Here is a 25,152-nt window from a genome sequence, read left to right on the forward strand (position 1 = left end):
GCGTAGTACAGGCAAAAATCAATGAAAAGGAATCATCTCTCTGGTATTATTGTTGTTAAAGATTTTGGGTGACCCAATGGCCCAGGTTCAGAGTAAGTGGGAGGAGGATGTGGGTAGCATTTCTACAGAGGAATGGGAAGATGTGCTGGAATCTCCAGGGTTGCTTTCAATAAACATGACGCAAAGAAAGTCTTAACTGTTTCTAGTTCATTGAGCTTATAGGACCCCCAAGGTATTGTATAGAATGGGCCTAAAGACAGGTGACTATTGCCCGTGTTGGGAAGAAAATACAGACCTGATGCACGTTCTGGTCATACCCAAGACTAGTGAGGCTTTGGGGGGTAGGCTAAAATACTGTCTGGCAACCAGACCTCCCTTTGTAGAAGAAATGGTCCAAGCTTTCAACTCTACTAACGTAATGGAAAAAAAGGTTTATATCAAGAAGGGGACGGTTAGTAAATTTGGTAAAGTATGAGGAGACTGGATTAGGTGCACAGCTGTGGTTTCGGAGGAGCTGGCTAGAGATGTCTTATTTAATTTACTAATCCTGTAAATTATGATTATCACCTGTCTGGATAGTAGGATGATGTACTTGACTAATTGTCTATATCTATTTGAGCATGGGTATGGTTTAATTGTAATGCACAGTGTGGGAGAGGGTGGGGAGGGTGGATGTTACTTCTGGGTTGGGAAGGGAAGAACTATATGGTGGTTATTTGAATGAACAATTGGTTTATATATGTACTATTCTTGTACATGTACTGTATGACCACATGTAAAATACTTATTCTGCTATAATAACTATATCATTTGATTTTCAATAAAAGTTTATTGATTAACAATAGCCTGTGAGAGTACTGTGTCAAAAAGCCTCTGTGTGTGAATAGCCTCTGGGAGTACTGTGCTAAAATGCCTCTCTGTGTACTGTGCCAAAAAGTCTCTGGGAATACTGTGCCAAAAAGCCTCTGGGAGTGCTGTACTAAAAAGTCTCTAGGAGTACTGTGCCAAAAAGACTCTGGCTAGCTACACTGATGATGGCATCATCATGACTGACATTTCTGTGTAACCAAATGCAGCACCAGCACGAGGCAAGGTACGTGCGTCAAACCGGCTAGGCACGGAGCTGCTATGAGATTTGACCCGTTATCGTACACCACAAGGCCGGGCTTGGGGTTTAAAGGCACCAACCACACATCTGTCTGTTTTTTGATCCCCATCTACAACTCCTGCGCGGTGTGGGATATGTTGCAGGACAATGATCCAAAACACACCAGCAAGTCCACCTCAGAATGGCTCAGAATGGCTTAAGAAAAACAAAATTAAGGCTTTGGAGTGGCCTAGTTAAAGTCCTGATCTTAATCTGATTGAAATGCTGGGGTATTACCTTAAAAAGGTGGTACATGCTCGAAAACCCTCCAATGTGGCTGAATTACAACAATTTTGCAAAGATGAGTGTTCCAAAATTCTACCAGAGAATTGTAAAAGACTCATTGCTAGTTATAGCAAACACTTGATTGCAGTTGTTGCTGCGAAGGGTGGCCCAATCAGTTATTAGGTTCACTTTTTGACACAGGGCCCTGTAGGTTTGATTTCTTTTTCCCTTAATAATAAAGACCTTCATTTAAAAAATGCATTCTGTGTTTACTTGTGTTATCTTTGTCTAATATTTAAAATCTGCTTGGTGATCTGAAACATTTAAGTGTGACAAACATTCAAAAGAATAGGAAATCAGAAAGGGGCAAACACTTTTTCACACAACTGTAAAGTCCCTGCCCATGCTTACTGGTCCATGTATCGGTGGTTATGTGGACCTTTACACTGATGGTGCACACCTGATTTTGTCCACAACAGGTTTGTGCAAGGCAGGGATGGCCCGCCTGGAAAAGTAGCAGCGGCTGGGAAACATGTACTGTGGTTCCCATGATCCCAACATATTGTTAGCCCTTTAGAAATCACTTGTGAGGCCACATGTAGAATATGGGATCCAATGCTCCGAGACTCTGCTGGTGGTGGGGAGGTCACATCCCCTTTCTCTTTGTGGGGAGTCAGGTGGCCCTGTTGCACGGGAGGGGGAGGAAGAGGCCGGGACTGGAGCAGAAGAAGGAGCAGGAGGAGACTCAGATCTTTTCTGTTTTTTCAGGTGTGTACTCCAGGGACTAGAGTAAGACTTCTGATGTAAGGCATGCCACAGCTCATCAAGAAAGGCCGTACTGGGGGGCCCACGGCACTTAAGGGGAGGCCGCCATGACGGGGTTACGTGGGACCTGGGGAGCTGGAGCAGTTTAGAGGGGGTACAGTGGTAAGGGTTAACTGGAATTTGAAGGGGTGGCTTAAGGGGCATTTTTTGAATGAAGGGGGTGGAACCAGGGGACTGCAGGGAGGGGGCACATAAAAAGGGGCACGCTCCTCAAGCAGGCATCCATTTTAGGTGCCTGCGTGACAAGTGTGGAATCTCTGTCACACTTACCAGCATGGAAATTGAAGCAATCCTCCAGCGTCTCCGGGCGGCAGCCAGCTCCCAGGGGACAGATTGGCTGAATGCTTCTGTCAACAGCCTTCTCCAGGGGACATCGGATGCTCCATCGCAGGCACAGCAGGTCGGGCGCCGGCCGCGGAGGTCCAGGCCTCCGGCGCGCCTAAGCCCTGACGTGATCCCCAGGGCCCGGCGCCGAAATAGGAGCCCCTCCAGGGACCCTCCGGTAAGCAGCGCTGTCCCCTCCACCTCACAGCGCAGCGCCGGGAGGAATCCTCCAGTGCGGCGGGGCCTACAACGGGGGGCGGATCCTTCCTCCCCTCCTTCTGTGTCCGGGCAGCAAGGTACGACAGGAGCAGGAGCCGGAGCGGCGGCCGCCAGCATACCCGCTGGCGCCGCTCAGCGTGGGAGGCAGAGACAGCCGAGGAGGCGGGGGCCGGGTGCGGTGGCCCCTCAGCGACGGGGACAATGCGGGCGGCAGTCTGCTGGCCCTGGCATCAGCGTGCGGCCCTCTGCAGCGCACAGTTCCGGAGCTTACAGCACAGCTGCGCCCTCTGCTGGTGGTGGCCAGGATGTGATGGGATCTGCGCCCTCTGCTGCTGATGGCCGGGATTTTCCTGTATCAGCGCCCTCTGCTGGTGGTGGCCGGGATTTTCCTAGATCAGCGCCCTCTGCTGGTGGTGGACGGGATTTTCCTGGATCAGCGCCCTCTGCTGGTGATGGCCGGGATTTTCCAGTTTCAGGCAGGCGACATTCCGTCGCTTCGGGAGGCAGTACAAGGGACGTATCCGTGGCAAGGAGCCACACATCTTCCAGCGAGCGGCAGGATGCTGGCTCGGCCTATTCCCCATCCGCAGCGCCAGGGCAGTCGTCGGCATCATCGGGTCGCCAGTACACGGATATGGCCGCCAGGAGCTCGGCGGTCAACATCGCAGATCAAGCCGGACTGGATCCAGTACACCTTCGGCTGGGAGCTGGATCTTCGGCTGCTGGGCTCACAGCACCCAGGCAGCTAGGTGAGAACATTTTCCCTATGGTTAATATGCCAGGCTTAGTTTTCCATGAAGCTAGGAATACTGATATTACCCCGGGAGTTGCTAGTGGGGGTATGGGTTTAATCCTCAGAGGTTTAGGGGAGCTAGCGGGCTTGTGGGGGTCCGGGCTTAGCAGAGGGTCTTTGCCGTCAGCGGCTTGGTTAGGTAATACGGGATCGCTTGAGGGGTCTAGAGAGATGACCGAGATTACGGGTACGTCCAGCAGCGCGGGTCCTGCATCAAATACTGGGGGCTCATCAAGGGAGAATAGCGGAGCAGCACCGGCGTTATCCGTAGGGCCCGGGTCATTGATTGATGGGTCAGGTGAAGGAGCTTTGCAGGATAAGGAAAAGGAGGACGTCCCGCGACTGGATGATGCAGCAAAGGGGGAGGTCTATGTCTGCTTTGAGGGCCCGTTAGGGGCACACTTAAAGCAAGAAGTTAGAGAAAAAATCTGGAAAGGGGAGTACATAGAAATATTTTCACTTTTACCCCTAGAGAGATTTAACTTGGATAGACTTAGAAGGGAGGACTCCAAAAAAGAAGATGAGGAAAAACGGAGATTTAGGCTGATTCCCAGATCATTTTCAAATTGGCTGCAAGCTTTCGCTATTATGGCTAGCGTAATTGGGGAAAAGGCCCCGGAAAATTGCTCGGCGTTATTCTGTTACTTAGATGCCATAGGGGAGGCTTACAGGACCCATGGGGGACAGGGATGGCTACGCTATGACGAACAGTTTCGTCAGCGGAAAGCCTTTAGGCCAAATATCAGGTGGGATCACAAGGACATAGCGTTGTGGATGAGAGTTATGGTCCCAGCCCGTTTAGGTCAGACCAGCCAGCCTTTTCAAGGGGGCGCCGGGAGTTCGGGACAGTCAGGACACTCGGCGGCTTTGCAGAAGGGACTGTGTTTCGCCTTCAATGATGGGGTATGCAGATTCGGGAGTAAGTGCAAATTTAGGCACGAGTGTTCATCGTGCGGGGGGGTGCATAGTGCCTCAAAATGTTTCAGAGGTAACAGACAAAAAGCTGGAGAGTCAGCTGAAAAAAGGGGTGACTCCAGTGCAGTGGGTCGTGATGGAGGCCTTTCTAAGTAGATACCCTGATAGGTCAGCTGCGGTTTTATTGCGCGACGGTTTTAAGGAAGGTTTCAAAATTCCTTGTGTTGAGCAGGACGTTAGTTTAAAAAGAAAAAATTTGAAATCGGCGTTACAATTCCCGGAAGTTGTGTCAGATAAGTTGAATAAGGAAGTTGCTCTGGGAAGAATGGCAGGTCCGTTTGTCGCCCCCCCGATTGCAAACCTGAGGGTGTCACCTCTCGGTGTGGTCCCTAAGAAGGAACCTAATAAATTTAGGTTAATCCATCACCTATCGTTTCCGAAGGGATCTTCGGTCAATGATGGTATTGATCCCAAATTGAGTTCGGTGTCGTATTTATCATTCGATTCAGCGATGGAGTGGGTTCGAGCATGTGGTAAGGGGGCTAAGTTGGCGAAGACCGACATTGAAGCGGCCTTTCGCTTGTTGCCAGTTCATCCCGACAGTTTGCACTTATTAGGTTGTTTTTGGGATGGCGGCTTCTTTGTTGATCGTTGCCTTCCAATGGGTTGCTCAATTTCATGCGCTTACTTTGAGGCCTTCAGCACGTTTCTAGAATGGGTGGTGAAAGATGTGTCTGGGATTCGCTCATGTTCACACTACCTAGACGACTTTTTGTTTATAGGGCCAGCGGAATCGGCAGATTGTTCGATTTTGTTGCACACAATGGAGAGTGTGGCAAAAAACTTCGGTGTGCCTTTGGCGGAGGACAAAACAGTTGGTCCGGTGACAGTGTTGAGTTTCCTAGGCATTGAAATTGACACGGTAGCGATGGAGTGTAGGCTACCTGCAGATAAGCTTACCGCGTTGCGTCAGGATGTGGTTAATGCGATTGGTTTGAAGAAGATAAATTTGCGCAGTTTGCAATCATTGTTAGGGAAACTAAACTTTGCATGTAGGATCATGCCGATGGGTCGAGCGTTTTGCCGCCGCCTATCCTTGGCAACGGTAGGGGTGAAGTCCCCTTTGCATTTCATCAGGATAAAGAAAGAGTTCCGGGATGATTTGAAGGTGTGGGCGGCTTTTCTTGACGAGTACAATGGCAGATCTCTGTGGATTCAGCCTGTGGCAGATGCCGCCTCCTTGGGCATTTTGATTCATGTCATTGAACTGAGCGGCTTTGGTCTGTTCTTTCAGGGTAGCTGGTCGGCAGCGGCCTGGCCAGAAGAATGGAAAGTGGAAGGGTTGACAAACAATCGGTTACTGCTGCATTTGTTCCCCAGGGTAGTTGCGTTGGCCCTGTGGGGCGACAAGTTGAGGAATTTGAAAATTTCTTTTCATTGCGAGCATGTAGGAACAGTGACGGCGGTAAACTCGTTGTCAGCAGTTACCCCTGTAGTAGTGAAGGTCTTGCAACACTTGGTTTTTCTGGGTCTTAAGTTTAATTCTTGGTTTGTATCTGAAGTAGACTTGTCAGCGCCTGATCCAATAGTTGTTGCTCTTTCTCAATTTCAGTGGCAGCTTTTCCGGGATTTGGCACCACAGGCGGAGAGCGTGGGTCTGGAGTGTCCGGTGGAATTATGGAACCTGCCGCGAGGGCTGAAACGGAGTTATTTACCAAATCGCTCGCGGATTCATCTTGGTCTCATTATAATCAGGCGTGGAGCCTGTGGGAATCCTGGTTGTCAAGTCTGGATCAGGATATAGAGGAGGAGTATGGTTTGTTGTTATTCCTCGGTCATCATTGGGAGGCAGGTTGGTCGGTTACACGTTTGAATAAGTTTTTGGCGGGGCTAGCCTTCAACCTTAAATGCAGGGGATGTAAGGACATAACGAAATCCTTTTTGGTTCGGCAAGTTGTTCGGGGTTGGAAGAAAGGTTGGAAGGCTTCGGACGGGCGGCGACCCGTGTCTTATGAGGTGCTTTCAGCCATTGGTCGGAAGTTGCAGGAGGTGTGTTTTTCTGAATGGGAAGTGGTTTTGTTCCGGGTAGCCTTCTCTTTGGCTTTCTTCGGGGCATTTCGGTTAGGTGAGTTGGTTAGCCCGTCCGTTAGTAAAAAAGGTACTTTGTTGAGAGAAAACGTTGATGTTGAAGGGAACAAGGTTGTGGTGTTTGTTAAAGCCTCTAAAACGGACGTGTACGGGAAAGGGTGCAAAGTGGTGCTATTCAATGTTGAAGGATCCCCAGTGTGCCCGGTGGCATCCGTGAAGGAGTACATGGCAAAGGGCGGTGTGTTAGATGAGCCATTCTTGGTGCACGAAAATGGGTCTTTCTTGTCCCGTTTTCAGTTTATTTCGGTATTTAGGAAATGTTTGGCCGCAGCGGGCTTATCTGCAGCACAATATAGCGGTCACTCGTTCAGGATCGGGGCAGCGACCGAAGCTGCTAGGTTGGGCCTTGGTGAGGAGGTGGTTCGGAGAATTGGGAGGTGGGAATCTTCAAGATTCCGGTCGTATGTTCGCCTAAACCTATTGTGAATTAGGGGTTGTGGTAAGTTAATTGTTTGTTGATTTTCTTTCTTTGTTGCAGGGGCTGATCCGGTGCTCGTCTGGATCATGGGGCACTCGTATGTGGTGTGGGCTGCGTTGCGTGCTGCTGTTCGTCCAGACGGTCGTCAATTGGGTCTTTCTCGAGACACAGTGACATTGCGATGGATCGGTAAAAGGGGGATGGTGTGGAAGGAATGGTTACCGGAATTCCATCGTTTTGTTAGACTGGATAGAGTGCCGGAGATTGTGGTGATTCACCTAGGGGGAAATGATTTGGCTAAACGGTCTTGTAGGGAGCTGATTAAGGATATTAAATTTGATATCCTGAGGTTCTGGGTCATGTTTCCAAAGGTGCTTTTGGTGTGGTCTGACATCATTCCACGTAAAAGTTGGCGAGGTGCTAGGTCCCTTGAAGGGGTGAATAGGGCTCGGATCAAAATAAACAGGGCCATATCTCGGTTTATGGTGAGGAATGGCGCGTTGGCCGTGAGACATGTGGACTTGGAATCGGGTCAAGGAGCTTACTGGAGAGCTGATGGAGTACACCTGAACGCGGTGGGAAATGATATGTGGTGTTTGGCCATCCGCAGTGGCATTGAATTAAGCTTGAAGGTGTGGAGGGACATGAATGGCTAAGGTGTCAGGCCATTCGTGTTCTTGGCGGGGGTGGAGGTCCTCGAAGTCGGTGGAAATGGTAAATGGTGGTTCAATGGGGGGGGGATCTTGAGAGGTCCTGGACCCCCCATAAGAGAATTTAACAAGGCGCGGTACGGTTATCCCGCGTGAAGTGGATTTATGGGCCCCTGGCATGGGGGTGGGTTCGGTGGACCAGGATTGGGTGTTAGCTATCCCTGAGCTGGTGCTTTACGGCTGGGGGTAAGACTCATCCTGGGCTGAACATTGTGGAATTTTGGGAGGCTGAGTTCTATAATTTTGGGGCTTCGAGGACCGCCCCTCCTATTCTGGGTTGTTATAAAAGTTATGTTATCTTTTATTTAATAAAATGGCTGCTGTGGCCAATTAAATCCAATATATGTCTCAGTCTGTTTTGTGTATGATAGAAGTTTATTCTTTAGATGGTCATGGGGACTGTTTAAGGGGATTGGGGAATTTTTTCCAGGTCACGGAACTCACGTATACCCTATGTCATGAACAGACTAGTTGTGGCGTCACGCCACCGTTACACCCCAGGTAGATGCATTTTGCTGCAGCTGGACAAAACTGGCATTAAAACATCAAAAGTTGCAACCTTTTTGCTCAACCTTGAGTTGCATAAAATTTTGTGACCTTATGAAATCTCAGGCAGAAACACTTTGATGAACACTTTGTGTTGAATTTGAAGAAACCACATGTTTTATTGCAAACAGCAGTAAGTTTGTAAATTCTGCTATTAAAGCTATTTTGCAAAGGAAGTTGAATAATTATGATTGCAACTATATGTACTAGATTACTGTTTGTACCGTTTTCATAAGTGTAGCATTGTGGAAATAGCAGTATGAAATCAAAGCGTGCTAATTATTTGGTTTTCAGTATCCTTGATAGGCAATACATACACATGCTTTTTTTCCCTTAAGAATGACTGAAAAGGCACAATAATTACATAAAAATGATTGCTGACTTGATCTTCAACACTCACTAAAAGTCTAAATTTGCAAAAAGACAAATTATATTTTGTTGTTCATTTTATCGTCTACATGAAAACATACGTTACAAATGCTCTCTTACCCCTCTCACACATTTTTCCAATGAATCCACGGGGACACACACAAGAATAGTTATCATCCTGAGATTCACATCTTCCTCCATTCAAGCAGGGATCAGAGTCACAAGGAGATGGCAGTGCTAGTAAAACACAGAAAAATGGAAGAGTAAGGTTTATTTCCAATATTGGAAGATGTCACCTATCCACAGGGACCACCCATCAATACCGAGAACATGGCTATGAAACGACCCACCAGAATGGAGGATTGTCCGATTTAAAAAAAATACAATTTACAGGACAATACATTTAAGAAAAAGCATTTAAAAAAAGGAAAATATCCATGAGTGCACAGGACTCTATATATAAGTGCACACTATATGGACAAAAACATTGGGAAATTTCCACATTAAATGTACAGGGGTTATGAACTCCTATTCTAAATCCATAGATATCAACATGTAGCTAGTTTCCCTTTGTAGCTACAACACCTTATGCTATGTGCACATTTCCAGTAATGATCTGTTAGAATGGATCCAGCAGAAATTCGTTGGAAAAAAAAATTGTGCAGACAGTTTTTTAAAAAACTGATTTCAGCTGAATCTTTGTTTTTAACATTGAAGTCTGTCAGTTTTTCTTTCATTTGAGAATGACCCGCTTTTGCTCACAGGATCCGTTTCAAATTTTTTTGCCAACGGATTGCTACTGGATCCGTACTAACAGTGTAAACATAGTCTTACACTCCTCTGGGAAGGCTTTCTCTGCGAGTTTGGAGTGTGTCTTTGGGAATTTGTGCCCATTCATCCAGAAGTGCATTTATGAGGTCAAACACTGATATTGGATGAGTGAGTCTGGATTGTAATCTTTATTCAAGTTCAACCCAAAGGTATTCGATAGTGTTGTGGTTAGGGCTCTGTGTGGTCTGTCAAGTTCTATGGACCTTGCTTTGTGCACTAAGGGCACAGACATGCTGAAACAAAAAAAGTGCCTTCTCCAAACTTTCTCCACAAAATTGGAGGCCACAATTGCCCAAAATGTCTTGTTATGCTGAAGTATTAAGACTTATTTTCACTGGAACTAAGGTGCCACCAACTACTGTGCGATCCTGTGTGCAGCAAGCTCTGGCTATCAAGCTAAGGGGAAGTGTGCAGCATACTAACTAAGAGGGCTGTAGGCTGCACTGAGCTCTTGGCTATGTTTAAATATGTTGTGCCCTTTACAACAAAAAGTCTGCAGGCTCAGTTAAGTGTAAAACAAAACAAAACTGAGCTTTACTTACATGTCATGTCATGGGTGCAAAGCTTTTAAAAGATGTGACCTTAACATTCCCATAGCAGCTTACGTACAATTTAAAAAAGAAATGCTGGCAGCAAAGCCACCACAAAACGCGTACAAAAAAAACGCTGAGAAAAAATGACGAACACTGTCAGCATTTTCATGAAGGGTTTTTTAGAGAGAAATACTCAGTTGGTACGCGGTGTGCAGATACCCTAAGGGTATGTGTCCACGTTCAGGATTGCATCAGGATTTGGTCAGGATTTTTCATCAGTATTTGTAAGCCAAAACCAGGAGTGGGTGATAAATGCAGAAGTGGTGCATATGTTTCTATTATACTTTTCCTCTAATTGTTCCACTCCTGGTTTTGGCTTGCAAAAACTGATGAAAAATCCTGACCAAATCCTGATCCAATCCTGAACGTGGACACATACCCTTAGTATAGTTGGTTTTGCTGGTTAGTGCCTGTATGATTAGTATAGGAGTATTGTCAATACCGTTTTGAATTTTTAATTATTTTTTTTTTAAATGTGGCAAAATTGCAAAGGTTCTACCCAGGTGGAAAAAAAATTAATAAAATCGCCAAACTGAATATCTTCCTTGGTTCAGGAAAACCTACATTCATCTGAAGCCAAGAATAACCACTGAAAAACAAACCCATAGCACTATTTCTCATCCACAAAACTTTATACCTGGCACAATGCCAGCATTTGCCACACGAAACGTGTCCATTAAAGCACCACTTTGGCGTATTTTTTTATTTCAGCGCTACAGTATTGCAACTAATCTAAGTTCCCTGACCGTAGCATTATAGTTAGTGATGAGCGAATATACTCGTTACTTGAGATTTCCCAAGCACGCTCGAGTATTTTTTAGTGCTCGGAGATTTAGTTTTCCTCAGCTCAGCTGAATGATTTACATCTCTCAGCCAGCTTGATTACATGTGGGGATTCCATAGCAACCAGGCAACCCCCACATGTACTTATGCTGGCTAACAGATGTAAATCATTCAGCTGTGGAGATGAAAACTAAATCTCCGAGCACTAAAAAATACTCGGAGGTCACCCGAGCGTGTTCGGGAAATCTCGAGTAACCAGTATATTCGCTCATCATTAATTTTAGTCACCAGCCACCATGTTCAGCTGTTCCTGGCACCACTCTTTTCCCACACCACGATCTTGTGACCACAACTTCTGACTCACCACAAGTCAGAGGTAATGGTCACAAGCTCTCAAAGTAAATCTGTGAGAGGCCGAAGTCACACTACCGTAGAATACGGGTGAGTGCTATGTGAGAAAACATTGCATAGCATTCGGCCCCGTGTTAATCTATGGGGCAGCTCACATCATCGTATTTTTTCTCTTTCAATATGGGTGTAAAATCGCAGCATGCTGCGATTGTACGCGTATATATTCTGAGACTCGCCAATGCAAGCCTATGGGTGCGAGAAAAACTAGGACACCACACGGATAGTGATGAGCGAGTGTACTCGTTGCTCGGGTTTTCCAGAGCACGCTCGGGTGACCTCCGAGTATTTATGACTGCTTGGAGATTTAGTTTTCATCACCTCAGCTGAATGATTTACAGCTACTACCCAGCTTGAGTACATGTGGAGGTTGCCTGGTTGCTAGGGAATCCCCACATGTAATCAAGCTCGCTAGTAGCTGTAAATCATTCAGCTGCCACGATGAAAACTAAATCTCCGAACACTAACAAATACTCGGAGACCACCAGAGCGTGCTCGGGAAAACCCGAGCAACGAGTACACTCGCTCATCACTACACACGGACTATCCGTCTAGCGCAGGGGTCGGGAACCTATGGCTCGCGAGCCAGATATGGCTCTTTTGATGGCCTTATCTGGCTCGCAGACAGGGGGGCCCACTCACACAGTCATAGAGCCATCTGGCTGCTTTAACCCTTTCTACCCTTTCAATTTGCGCTGGCACAAGCATCTTCTCACTGTCAGTGCAGGGCCAGGCACACATAGGGGTTAATTAAGGACACAGCCAGCGTGACATTGTGGGCGGAGAGTTCTCCTGCTCTGAATCTCCTGACTGTGTGCACTGCTGAACTTATCAAGGAGAGGAGACGGAACTCCTACCAGCACCTGAGTGAGTGCAATGCTATATCGCTGTATGTTCTGACAGTCTGGGACTGGGTGACCTGGGGCGGCCATGGGCTGGGCGGCTGCAGCTGACATATATATATATATACTACAGCAGCCGCCCAGCCCAGGCCCCCAGCACAGCCTGTATAGATACAGTGTATATAATATATATACAGGACAGGTGCTGGGGGCCTGGGCTGGGCGGCTGTTGAAGTATATACACTGCACAGTACCACTCCTCCTATATATATACACTGTACAGTACCACACCTCCTGTCCTATATATATATATATATACACTGCATAGTACCACTCCTCCTGTATATATACACTGCACAGCACCTCTCCCCTGTATATATACACCGCACAGTACCACTCCTCCTGTATATATACACTGCACAGTACCACTCCTCCTGTATATATACAATGCACAGTACCACTCCTCCTGTATATATACACTGTACAGTACCACACCTCCTGTCCTATATATATATATACTGCATAGTACCACTCCTCCTGTATATATACACTGCACAGTACCACTCCTCCTGTATATATACACTGTACAGTACCACACCTCCTGTCCTATATATATATATACTGCATAGTACCACTCCTCCTGTATATATACACTGCACAGTACCACTCCTCCTGTATATATACACTGCACAGTACCACTACTCCTGTATATATACACTGTACAGTACCACTCCTCCTGTATATATACACTGCACAGTACCACTCCTCCTGTCCTGTATATATACACTGCACAGTACCACTCCTCCTGTATATATACACTGTACAGTACCACTCCTCCTGTATATATACACTGCACAGTACCACTCCTCCTGTATATATACACTGCACAGTACCACTCCTCCTGTATATATACACTGCACAGTACCACTCCTCCTGTATATATACACTGTACAGTACCACTCCTCCTGTATATATACACTGCACAGTACCACTCCTCCTGTCCTATATATATATACACTGCACAGTACCACTCCTCCTGTATATATACACTGTACAGTACCACTCCTCCTGTATATATACACTTCACAGTACCACTCCTCCTGTATATATACACTGTACAGTACCACTCCTCCTGTATATATATACACTGCACAGTACCACTCCTCCTGTCCTATATATATATACACTGCATAGTACCACTCCTCCTGTCCTGTATATATACACTGCACAGTACCTCTCCTCCTGTATATATACACTGCACAGTACCACTCCTCCTGTCCTGTATATATACACTGCACAGTACCACTCCTCCTGTCCTGTATATATACACTGCACAGTACCACTTCTCCTGTCCTGTATATATACACTGCACAGTACCACTCCTCCTGTCCTATATATATATACACTTCACAGTACCACTCCTCCTGTATATATACACTGTACAGTACCACTGTATATATACACTGCACAGTACCACTCCTCCTGTCCTGTATATATACACTGCACAGTACCACTTCTCCTGTCCTGTATATATACACTGCACAGTACCACTCCTCCTGTCCTGTATATATACACTGCACAGTACCACTTCTCCTGTCCTGTATATATACACTGTACAGTACCACTCCTCCTGTCCTGTATATATACACTGCACAGTACCACTTCTCCTGTCCTGTATATATACACTGTACAGTACCACTCCTCCTGTCCTGTATATATACACTGCACAGTACCACTTCTCCTGTCCTGTATATATACACTGTACAGTACCACTCCTCCTGTCCTGTATATATACACTGCGGTCACTTAGTACACAAAGGAGTGTTCCTCTCTGCTGCACTAAGCCACCGCTGAACCTAAACAATAATTCGCTGTAAAATAATAAAATAGATAATTGACATAACTGACAATGCGCTGTGTGACATGTCCAACATTCCAGCTTCTTTCTTCTGCGAATGCCTCAAAGCTGGCATTCTCTCAACATCAGGTGGGAAGAATGCCAGCTTCCAGTCATGCGCAGGAAAAAGAAGAAGCCAGACTGCTGGACTGATGTCATGCATCGCAAGCTCACAATGTAAGTTATTTATTTAATTTTTTTTACTGCTAATTACCATTGTTTCAGTCCAGTTGTGGCTTTATACAGTAGGGAGGAGCATTCCTTGCTGTACTAAGTGAACATTGGAGCGATTGATCTGTCAATGGCCCTTTAAACATATTGTACGGCTCTCGCGGAATTATATTTCAAAATATGTGGCGTTTACGGCTCTCTTAGCCAAAAAGGTTCCTGACCCCTGGTCTAGCCTGTGACAAATGTGCACACATTTTCCTCATTTCAGCCCATTGAGCCATTAAATTCAATGGGGAAAATCTGTGAGAAATGTAAAGCCATACGCATGCCATACAGATGCCATACGGATACATAGGTGCGAGAAAATTGCATCATCGCATTGCAAACGCATTACACATGGATGACCATACGGAGAACACTTGTATGACTCTTGGCAGGGAGATTTGGGACGATTTTCCATACATTTAGTGTGACGCCGGCCAGAACCTCATTCTGGCCTTATTCTGGCTCTCGTAGACTTACACTGAGTTGTGACTTTCGGATCGCCCAGCAAGCACTTGAGTGATCCAGAAGTTCGATTAGTTGCACCACACCAGTGCTGCAATAAAACAATGCTGGAGTTGTGCTTTAAACTGCCAGAGAGAAGTGTGATCAATCTCTCCACGTGACAAGTTTCCACTGATCCACTGGCAGGACCCTTTACACCACTCTGACACTGATGCATATACCGTATTTCTATAGTAATATAGAAAAAAGCTTATCTAAACCTGACAACGCAGCGGTGACTGCAGTAAATTAAAGTATAGCTTTCTGCAGTAGTCGCAAATCTGACGATATCAGCAGGACCACCTATATAATGAGTGTGGGTGTGTTCCATCAGCAGATGCCAAAAAAAGGGTGGGAGTTATGTTTGAAAGAATGGGTCGTTTCATTTCAACATGCCCAATCTTATTATTCATTAGGGACCCAGGTCACCACCAGTGTTATCTCGCAACCTTATTTCCCTCTTGCTACTGAGACCACATTAATGGGTACATGTATTGGGGTCAGAACCTGTAACTGTCGGAGCAATAATCATTCAGCTTACAGCTATCTAACATCTATAGTCAGCTTTACTTTGTCAAGCTCAAAATTGTCTAGAAATCTGAGATAGGTGAAATCTTTCATCTATAAAGTTGCTTAGTTAATTCTCTTTTGAACGTGACACAAGAATGTTTCTGCTGGCTAAAATCAGTTCTTAACAGGCGTTATTTGAGGACCCAATTAAATGACTCTCTATATTTCTTACTTTTGTATAAGAGCAAGAGGCACTTGGATTATTAGTGATGTACGTGGTCATATGTGAGTATTCTGGTAGCAATACCAGACATTGATAAGAGCATCTCTGTTTTTTGTTTTTTTTAGCAAAAAAGCGTTATCATTAGAAAGATAGCAAGCCAATCTGCTAATCTCTAATTACCGTATAATCACTGAAATAATATATATGCAGTATCGCTTACAGTGGTTGCTGATGATATAATCTGTGTGACACACACACCGGTAGCTGCCCCCATATTCCATGCAGGAGCCTCCATCTGGGCACTTAGAGCCCATGCTGCAGGGCAGCGAGGTGACCTCTGAAAAGAAGAAATAGAGCATTAAAAAATACATTAAATTATTACAGGATGTAACAGGACTTTTCTTCATTTGCATAACAATGTTTAATTTGGTGACAAAAATAAAGGCAAGCGATAAAAACTTTTAGTAGAAAAGCAAATATACATGCAACAAACAAGTAAAAAATAAAAAATTTCAGTAAAACCTTTTAAGTTGCTGTAAATGTCAGACATATAGATAATTTGTGCTTCTATTTCCATAGTTCTTATCTGTGACCACCATGATATAAATTTTGTACAGGGTTTCAGGATATTCACGTTAAATAGGGGCCTTTTAGCATTGGCTGGATCTGTAAAACCACACCTAGAGTCGTCGCGCAGTGTGCATGGGGTGAGGATGTGTCTCCGGAGAGCTCCCACTGCACTCATCTTGTAAGGTACATCCTAAGGAGCAATTTTGGGGAATAACGACTCCTTTTTCCAGGATGTGGTGCTGAAGATGAACCCAAGAAGAAAGATCAGCAGGAAGGACGGAGTGGCGCCATCAGACATCCAAGATGGTGCCAGCGCGTCCTTTGGCCAGGGGCAGAGAGATGTAGGAGGAGAGGCAGCGGCCAGACTGGAGCAATGAGAATGATCATAGAGCATTCACCCACAGCTCACAGAAATGGTGCATTAGAAATGCTGTATTCGTTCATGAGGAGGAGAAGGAGGAAGTCTCCATGACACAGCATCAAGGTTTCTGGTGCGATTTCTGAGCACGCAGAGAGCACCCCTGGTGTAAAATCCTTAGGGAAACCCCAATCTTTAATGGATGTTTTGAACGCTGTGAACAAATGCAATTCCACACTGGCCACACTAATAGGCCAGGTAGGCTATATACAGGAGACCATTCTGACAATCCGGCATGATGCGCAAAAAATGGCGGACCGCACAACTGCTGTGGAGGGAGAGTCAACTGAGCTGGAGGACACCCTGCCCCCTGTCCAGACATTCAGAGTCACAAGCAAGCAGTTGCTGCTTTAATGGCCAAGACTGATGATCTGGAAAACTGCCTGCAGAGTAATAATATCAGGCTGGTGGGTGTCCCTGACAAGATGGAAGGGAGAGACCTGGAGGGCTTTTTTGAAAAGTGGTGGCTAGATACCTTCGGCAAAGAAGTTCTCTCTCCTCTGTTTGCAGTGGAAATTGCTCACAGGGTTCCCATGAGACCCGACCCATTGGGTAGACCTCTTGGCCTTACAATGATTAAAATCTTACATTATAGAGAACTGGATTTAATACCGAGGAAGGCATGGGAAAAAAGGACATATCACTTGGAAGGCAGAGAGTATTCTTTTTCCCAGACTTCTCTGTGGAAGTCCAAAGTAAAAGATCCCAGTATACATAGACATTTAAAGAAGAATGAGGTCACTAGTGCTGCAATATTCCAAGATTTACCCAGCGAAGCTGAGAGTGATTGCGCTGGGTTCCACCTTTTTCTTTGAATCCCCCAAAGACGCTCTGAGATGACTGGAGTCTCATGAACCACAGATCAAACAGGAGTCTCCACAAATTATTCAAATTCTTGAGGGCACTGGTGGTTTGGTGACTAAAATGTGGGGTGATTGAAGTCTATGTCACATATGCTCTCTCCCTGACAGGATCAATGTGGAAGCTGTGAGTAATAAGTGTATTATGGTTAATGACGCATATATGCAAGTTGTATGGTTTATATTTAGTGCGACGGACTCTACGTAGGAGACAATTGATACAGTATATTTAATTTCTGGTATTTTTTATTGTGAAGCATGCATCGAATGGTTGTGAGTGGTTTTTGGCCCTATCCCTTACTGGTAAGGGTAGGTTCATGTCATACTGTTTGAGGGAGGGAAGGGGGTGTTTGTCAGTTGGGTTGAGGGTGGAGGGGGAGCCTATCTGTAGCGCAAACCTGCTGAAGTCTGGATTATATGTGGGTAAAATATCTGGAATGGGTGACATTGACAAGTATAGTTGTATTTATTCACTACTTTAGTAATGGGTAACAGTTAATTTTATATCTTGAAATATAAGAGGTTTCAGAGACAATTCTAACAGACATGCTGCTTAATTTCTCATTTTGAATGTGTCATTGTTGTAGTATATGTTCCCGCTCCTTAGGCCGGGGTCACACTTGCGAATGCAATGTGAGAAACTCACGCGAGTCTCTCGCATCAATACCCGACACTGCCGCCGGCACTCAGGACCGGAGCGTGCGGCTACATAGAAATCCATGCAGCTGAACGATCTCGTCCCGAGTGCTGGCGGCAGTGCCGGGTATTGATGCGCGGGTTTCTCGCATTGCACACGCAAGTGTGACCCCGACCTCACTCTAACATTCCACAAAAAAAAATCCTGATGAAGCTAGCAGACTGGCCAGATATCCCTTTAATAATTGTAGGAGACGTTACAATATATGTAATCCATTTAAAGACAAATTTCCTGCAAGAGAGAATTTAGATAGAATTTCTCTGCCCCCTTTGGCCCCTTATTAAGGAGATGGGTCTGGTTGATATCTGGAGAGGTTTCCTAACTCAAAGGTCTACCCCTGTGCCTCATCAAAATATCAGTCCCTCACCAGAATTGACTTGGTACTATAATCCTTCTAGGTTCCCGGGGCTCTTTAATATACAATATGCTCCTCGGTTGTCATCAGATCACTCTCCCCTATGGTTTAAGCAGGTGAATCTGATGAGGTAAAATTATCGACTGTAAAAATTTTAGGGGGAAACTTTCGGCATTTTTTTCAACTAATTTGGGATCAGCATACATAAGCTGCTATGAAGGCCTTCTTGAAAAGTCTGCTAAGATTAACTCACAAAAGAAAGGAGTATACCTGGAAAACAGAGTTCGGGGATATTGAATTGCGGTTTATTCAAAATAATAGCCCTGAAAATCCAAAACACAGTGGAAGATATCGCAAAAATAGATCCAGGCATTCCAACTAGAACAGGCCGATAATAAACGTATGTTATTAAAACAATATTTAGAATTGAGAGTCCTTAGTGGTTGATACCTTTTAATGGCTAACTGAAAAGATGGTAACAAATTGCAAGCTTTCTAGACTACTCAGGAAGCGAATCTTTTCATGGCCAAGCTTGAAAGCGACTTTTTGTCATCATGTCCCATCAGGCCTCTGGCCTACTACCGCTACATTGATGATATTTTAATCATCTGGACAGAGTCTGAGCCACAGCTAAAGACGTTCCATGAACAGTATAATCAATTTCATCCCACAATGAACTTAACACTCAACTACTCCAGCACTGAAATTAACTTTTTGGACACCATCATTAAGCTGCAGAGCAGTGAAATAGAGACATCCCTGTATCAGAAGCCAATCTACCGCCGAACATACCTTAAATGGGACAGTTTCCATCCAAAACACATAAAAAACTATATTGTCTACAGCCATCAGATACAATCGTGGATAGGGATGAACACCTTGGTCGCCTCAGAAAGACTTTTTTTGAATCAGGGCTACCATCCAAGAACAATTAAAAACCAAATTACAAGAGCAACTAGAATATCAAGGAATCACCTGCTACATTACAAAGCTAAAAAAGAAAATAACTGGGTGCCTCTAGTAGTCACCTACAATCCAAGTCTGGAGGTGCTAAGGGGAGCTGCACGGAAATTACAACCTTTACTACAAAAAGATGCCCGCTTACAATCCATTTTTATTCCAGACCTCCCACTACTGTGTTTTAGGCAGCCCCCAAATCTATGAAGTATCATTGCCAGAAGCTCCCTGTCCTCTCAAACAGCTGCAGGAACCTTTCCTTGCAACCAGAAAAAATGTAAAACCTGTCCATTTATGACCACGGACAAGATAAAGATCCCCAATTCACATCAGGACTACACGATCCCAGGTACTTTCAGCTGCATCACATCTAATGTGGTGTACCTAATTATTTGTACTAAATGTCCAACTGGGGGTCTGTATGTAGGGGAGACAGGGCAAAAACTGAGAACAAGGATGAACTCTCATCACCACTCAATAAGAGAAAAAAGAATAGATCTATCTGTGGCAAAAAAAATTTGTCTCCCTGATCACAGCACCATGGACATGAGATTACTTGTATTAAAGGGTAATTTCAAATCTCAGAGAGACAGAAGAGTCTGGGAATATAAGCTGATGACGACCTTTGACACACTCAGTGCAGGAATGAATGTGTCGCATGGATTCATGTCTTTTTACATCAATTAAGGAATTTGCTCCTTAGACCGTGTGGGGGCATCATAACACAGAACCAGACCCCAATCAGAGGACAATAAAACATTCACACTCCTTATCTATGAACTGTTCCAATATTTAAGGAAACAGCTGTTTATCACTCTCACATAATCGTAGTTCTGCTTCACATCACCTGTCTTATCTATGGCATTTTTTTCTGGGCTGTATTGTGCATAAATATGTGATTCTTCAGAATTTGTATTAGTCTATGTCACGGGGATACAAGGAGCGCGAGAGCTAATAACCCGGGCCCCTGCAATTTCCCTCAGACTAGGGAAACCCTGTCTGACCCTCTATCTGAAGTTTACACTGAAGGTGTGCATGTTCAGGCCTCCACCCTCACCCTGACTCCTGATTCAGCCCTAGACTGAACACCACCGCCCACCACCCAGTGAATGCAATAGACCAATACCAACAGTTATAACAAACAAGGATAAAGGAAAATATACACCACGCCGCAGTCAATCAGGAATACACTATAAAGGTGCAGGGCAAAAAATACAAATATAGGAAGTAGTAAATAAGACAAAGGAAAATACACCACCAGCAACGATTCTCCAACAACCAGCTCTCCACTCCGGACCGAGATAACTACGGATAAGACAGAAGCTATAATCGGCGACGCCCAAAGATCAGGAGAACCATTTAAAGGAAATGGGCATGGCCCAGCTTCCAATCAGAGGATCAGATAAATTAATCCCGGAGCAGCCAGATGAAAACTAGCCGACGCCAATGAGCAAACAGTGGTCAAACGCGGAATTACCGCTGTCTGTCAGACGACCTGGTCTGGACAGTGTCCGACATGACAGTCTACGCCTGATGAAGGGACCTGAGTAGTCTCGAAAGCTTGCAATTTGTTACCATCTTTTCAAATAGCCATTAAAAGGTATCAACCACTGAGGACTCTCAATTCTAAATACAGTATTTTTTCTATCTACTGGCTAACACAGTACCAAGATATATATCTTTCCTATGTTATTAAAACAGCAATTCTATGAGAAGGGAGAAACTACGGGTTGGTTACTTGCAAAGATGGCCAAGGCCCTAAAAGAAGATGCTGTTATATGTCAGAGGGATATAGAGGACAATAGTGCCGATAGAACCCTTGATATACTAAAGGTCTTGTATAGCTTCTATTCTAATCTATATTTGTCTAAGGCCAATTACTCGCAAGATATTTGTCGGATTACCTCTCAGAAATAACTCTCCCTTGTCTGGAGAATAACGATAGAGGATTTTCAGATTACCGTAACCAATTTCCTTGAAAGAAGTTAATCAGGTTGTTGGAAAAATGGCTAATGATAAGGATCCTGGATCAGACGGTCTTCTGATAGAAATGAATAAACAATTTGAGGAAGAAATATTACCGAACTACATGGAAATGATTAATAATGCATTTTTATCAAGGGTGTTATCAAAGTCGTTACGGTATATGAGGCAGTAATAGTTGTTCTGCCTAAGGAAAGAAAAGATAGAGAACTGCCTGATTCTTACAGGTCTATCTCATTGCTGACAACAGATGCTAAGATTTTGGCTAAAATTCTGGCCTCCCAACTAAGTACAGTTATTGAATCAGTAATTCATCCAGACCAGGCTTTCTTTATGCCCTCTAAGTCAACTGCCATAAAACTACATATAATATAATAAAAAGGATTTGTAGACCCATAATGCATCCTAAAATAGTAATATGTGATGGTGCCCACTATGAGAATCCAATTCAGACTAATACCACCACTTTTTTTAATAAAATGAATTAAATGGGCTTGAGGGGAGCAAATGCTGATGAATTGAGGTTGTGGGACGCGGGATAGTAAATGATGATGTGTTGAGGTGGGGGAGCGTAAATAATGATGAATAGGGGAGTGGGATAGCAAATGATGAATTTAGGGTGAAGGACAGGCGACAGCAAATGATGACTTGAGGGTGGGGGATGGGGAGAGCAAATAATGATGAACTGAGGGCAGGGTACAGCAAATTATGATGAATTGAGGGTGGGGGGAGCATATTATAATGAATTGAGGCACAGGGAGCCTTCCTGGAGCTCCACGGAAAAGTTGTCCAAGGGAGTCCCTCTGCTTCTTCTGTGATGCGCTGGTGACGGCGCACACACAATGTCATTGCATACGTGCCAACATGTACTTACGCCACTCACCATGACATCAGAAGCAGAGGGCCTGCAAGGAACCGTATGAGAGGTAAGTATGAAAAACTTTAAAAAAAATAAAATTAATTAAATGGGCTTATGATGGAGCACATGATGATGAATTAAGGTTGTGGGACGAGGGACAGTAAATGATGTATTGAGGTGGGGAAGCGCAAATAATGATGAATTGGGGTGTGGGAAAGCAAATGATGAATTGAGGGTGTGGACGGGCGACAGGAAATGATGACTTGAGGGTGAGGAGAGCTAATAATGATGAATTGAGGGTGTGGTACAGCAAATGATAATGAATTGAGGGTGGGGGGAGAGCAAATGATAATGAATTGAGGGTGGGGGGAGCAAAGAATGATGAATTGAGATGGGGATGGGGGACAGCAAATTATCGTGACTTGAGGGTGGGGAGAGTAAATGACAAATTGAGTGTGGCGGAGAGCAAATGATGCTGTATCGAGGATGAGGGAGACCAAATGATGATGAATTGAGGGTGGGGGTGCGGGAGAGAGAGGGCATGACATAATGAATTGGGGTGGAGAGGGACATGTAAATATAATGAATCGGGGAGCAGGAGGTACAGAGTGGGGGGGTGCTGAGGATGCATGAGTGTGACTGATAATGAATTGGGGGAACCTATACTAATTAATTTATATTTATTGGGTGAGAAATGTGGTTATTTATAATTATTGGGGGCACAGTGGTGGATTACAATTTATATTTGTAATGGTGGGTTGCATAATAACTAATTATATATTAATGGTGGGTGCACGTCTGTATTCAGCTGCGTAGTGTAGAAGTTTGGGGGAAAAGTGGGGAATATGCTCTGGAAGTGGAGAGATGAGTCCTGGCTTGTAGAAGGGATGACGTTCTGCGCTTGATGAAGAAGAAAAGCAAAGATGTAGGACTTCAACTAGAGACGTCACCGTTGAGTCAGTGTATTACCTGTACACTCACACTATATACTGTATATTATTATATACTGTATATTATATACAAAGCTGCTGTGCATAATGTCACCGGTGATCACGAAACTACCTGTATATTGACACTATGATCACTGTATTATCTTTACGCTGACACTATATACAGAGCTTGTATGTATAATTTCACTAGTGATCACTATTACATGTAAACTGACAGTATATACAGAGCTCTTGTTTATAATGTCACTGGTGATCCCTGTATTACCTGTACACTGACACTATATACGGAGCTCCTGTGCATAATGACACTGGTGATCACTGTATTACCTGTACAATATACACTGTATACAGAGCTTCTGTATATAATGGCACTAGTGATCCCTTTATTATCGGTACACAATATACAGAGCTCTTGTGTATAATGTCACTGGTGATCCTTGTATTACCTGTAGACTATATACAATATGCAGAGCTCCTGTGTATAAGGGCACTTATGGTTGGTAATATTAGTATTGTGTTTTTTTTTATTAATGATAAGTATTGTAGTATTCGGTCACTATGTGGCGGTATTATGTGGTCGGGTCATGATATAGCAGTATTTGATCCTTGTATGTGATATTATTCTGTTACTATGTGGTGGCAATATGTGATCTGGTCATGGTGTGACAGTATTTGTCCCTTGTATGTGGTATTATTGATCATTTAAAAAAATGTATGTGACACATTCCCTTAAAGAAAAATATACCTAAAAAGAATATTGGATATATTTTAAGAAATGTTTAATAGGTTAGAGTAGAGTAGGGCCTGGCCAAAAGAGTCTACTTTGTCGTGGGGCAGATTTAAAGAAATCTTTTGAACAAAACAAAAGCTGCTGGCTATGTATGTGATATGGTGTTCGATGGAAACTGTTAATGTGTGATTGGTGAAGATGTGGTGCAGAAGTGAAGTTCTCCAAGAGTGGGCAGTGGGATTGTGGAGGTGGAGCTAGGGTGGAGCCTGGGCGGAGTCTCAAGGGGGACTAACATTTTTCTAGCATGGGGTTCTGAAATTCCTGGCTGTAGTTAAATCCAGGTGGGAGAAGGATATGGAACAAATTACTTCAGAGGAGTGGGATGATATTTTAGAGTCTTCAGGGAAAGATCACAAATATTTCTCATACAGAGTATATAGAACTCCAAAAGTACTACTCAGGATGGACCTCAGGACAGATAATTGTTGCCCACTTTGTAGGGAAGATGGAGCAGACTTGGTCTGTATGTTCTGGAACTGCGCTCACCTGGTTGGGTTGTGGGAGGAGGAGGGTAGATTGATTCTCAAGGTCTTTAAAATTAAAATTTCTCTTAGGCTATGTGCACACGTTGCGGATTTGCCTCTGGAAGTTTTCGTGCGGATATTGCATCTCTTGGCAGAAAACGCAGGTGCGGATTTGATGCGTTTTTTATGCGGATTTTGTGCGGATTTGCAGCGGATTTCCTGCATTTTTACCCCTGCAGATTTCTATAATGGAATGGGTACAAAAACGCTGCAGATCCGCACAAAAGAAGTGACATGCTCCTTTTTAATCCGCAGCGTTTCCGCGTGGAATTTTCCGCACCATTAGCACAGCATTTTTTTTTTCATTGATTTACATTGTACTGTAAATCACTTGTGAATCTGCAGCGTTTCTGCACGGAAAAAACGCTGCAGATCCGCAGGAAATCTGCAACGTGTGCACATAGCCTTAGCCCTAAAGTGTGTGTGCCTTGGGCTATGTGGGAGATAATGGGAATTCATTCCCACGACAACTGGCTATAGCCAAAATACTGTATCAATCCAGAAAGACCGTAGCTATCCACTGGTTGGCAAGAATTGCTCAGCCAGCAGGAGAGGCTATGAGTTGCTTAAATACCACCATTCTGATGGAAAAAATACACATCAAAAGAGGGGCCATTGTGAAATTTGGTAAACAGTGGGGGGCATGGAGTAAATGTCCAGCGGTGGTGTCTGAGGCATTGGCAAGAGATGGCACAATAATTTAATTCTTCTTTAAAAGTGACTTAATATTTCAGATAAGAAACACC

At 44.4% G+C, this 25,152-nt stretch overlaps 1 protein-coding gene across 1 annotated transcript in view; it reads right to left on the reverse strand.

The window, feature by feature from the left end:
- SNED1 (sushi, nidogen and EGF like domains 1) overlaps positions 1-25,152 on the reverse strand; it is a 290,708-nt gene that overhangs the window by 81,121 nt on the left and 184,435 nt on the right. Inside the window, exons 21-22 of the mRNA XM_077291025.1 lie at positions 15,664-15,780; positions 8,760-8,876 (exon numbers count right to left, since the gene is read on the reverse strand). Coding sequence (XP_077147140.1) covers positions 8,760-8,876; positions 15,664-15,780 — 234 coding nt within the window. The remainder of the gene's footprint in view (positions 1-8,759; positions 8,877-15,663; positions 15,781-25,152) is intronic.

This window comes from Ranitomeya variabilis, chromosome 2, assembly GCF_051348905.1.
Source record: "Ranitomeya variabilis isolate aRanVar5 chromosome 2, aRanVar5.hap1, whole genome shotgun sequence".
NCBI lineage: Eukaryota > Metazoa > Chordata > Amphibia > Anura > Dendrobatidae > Ranitomeya > Ranitomeya variabilis.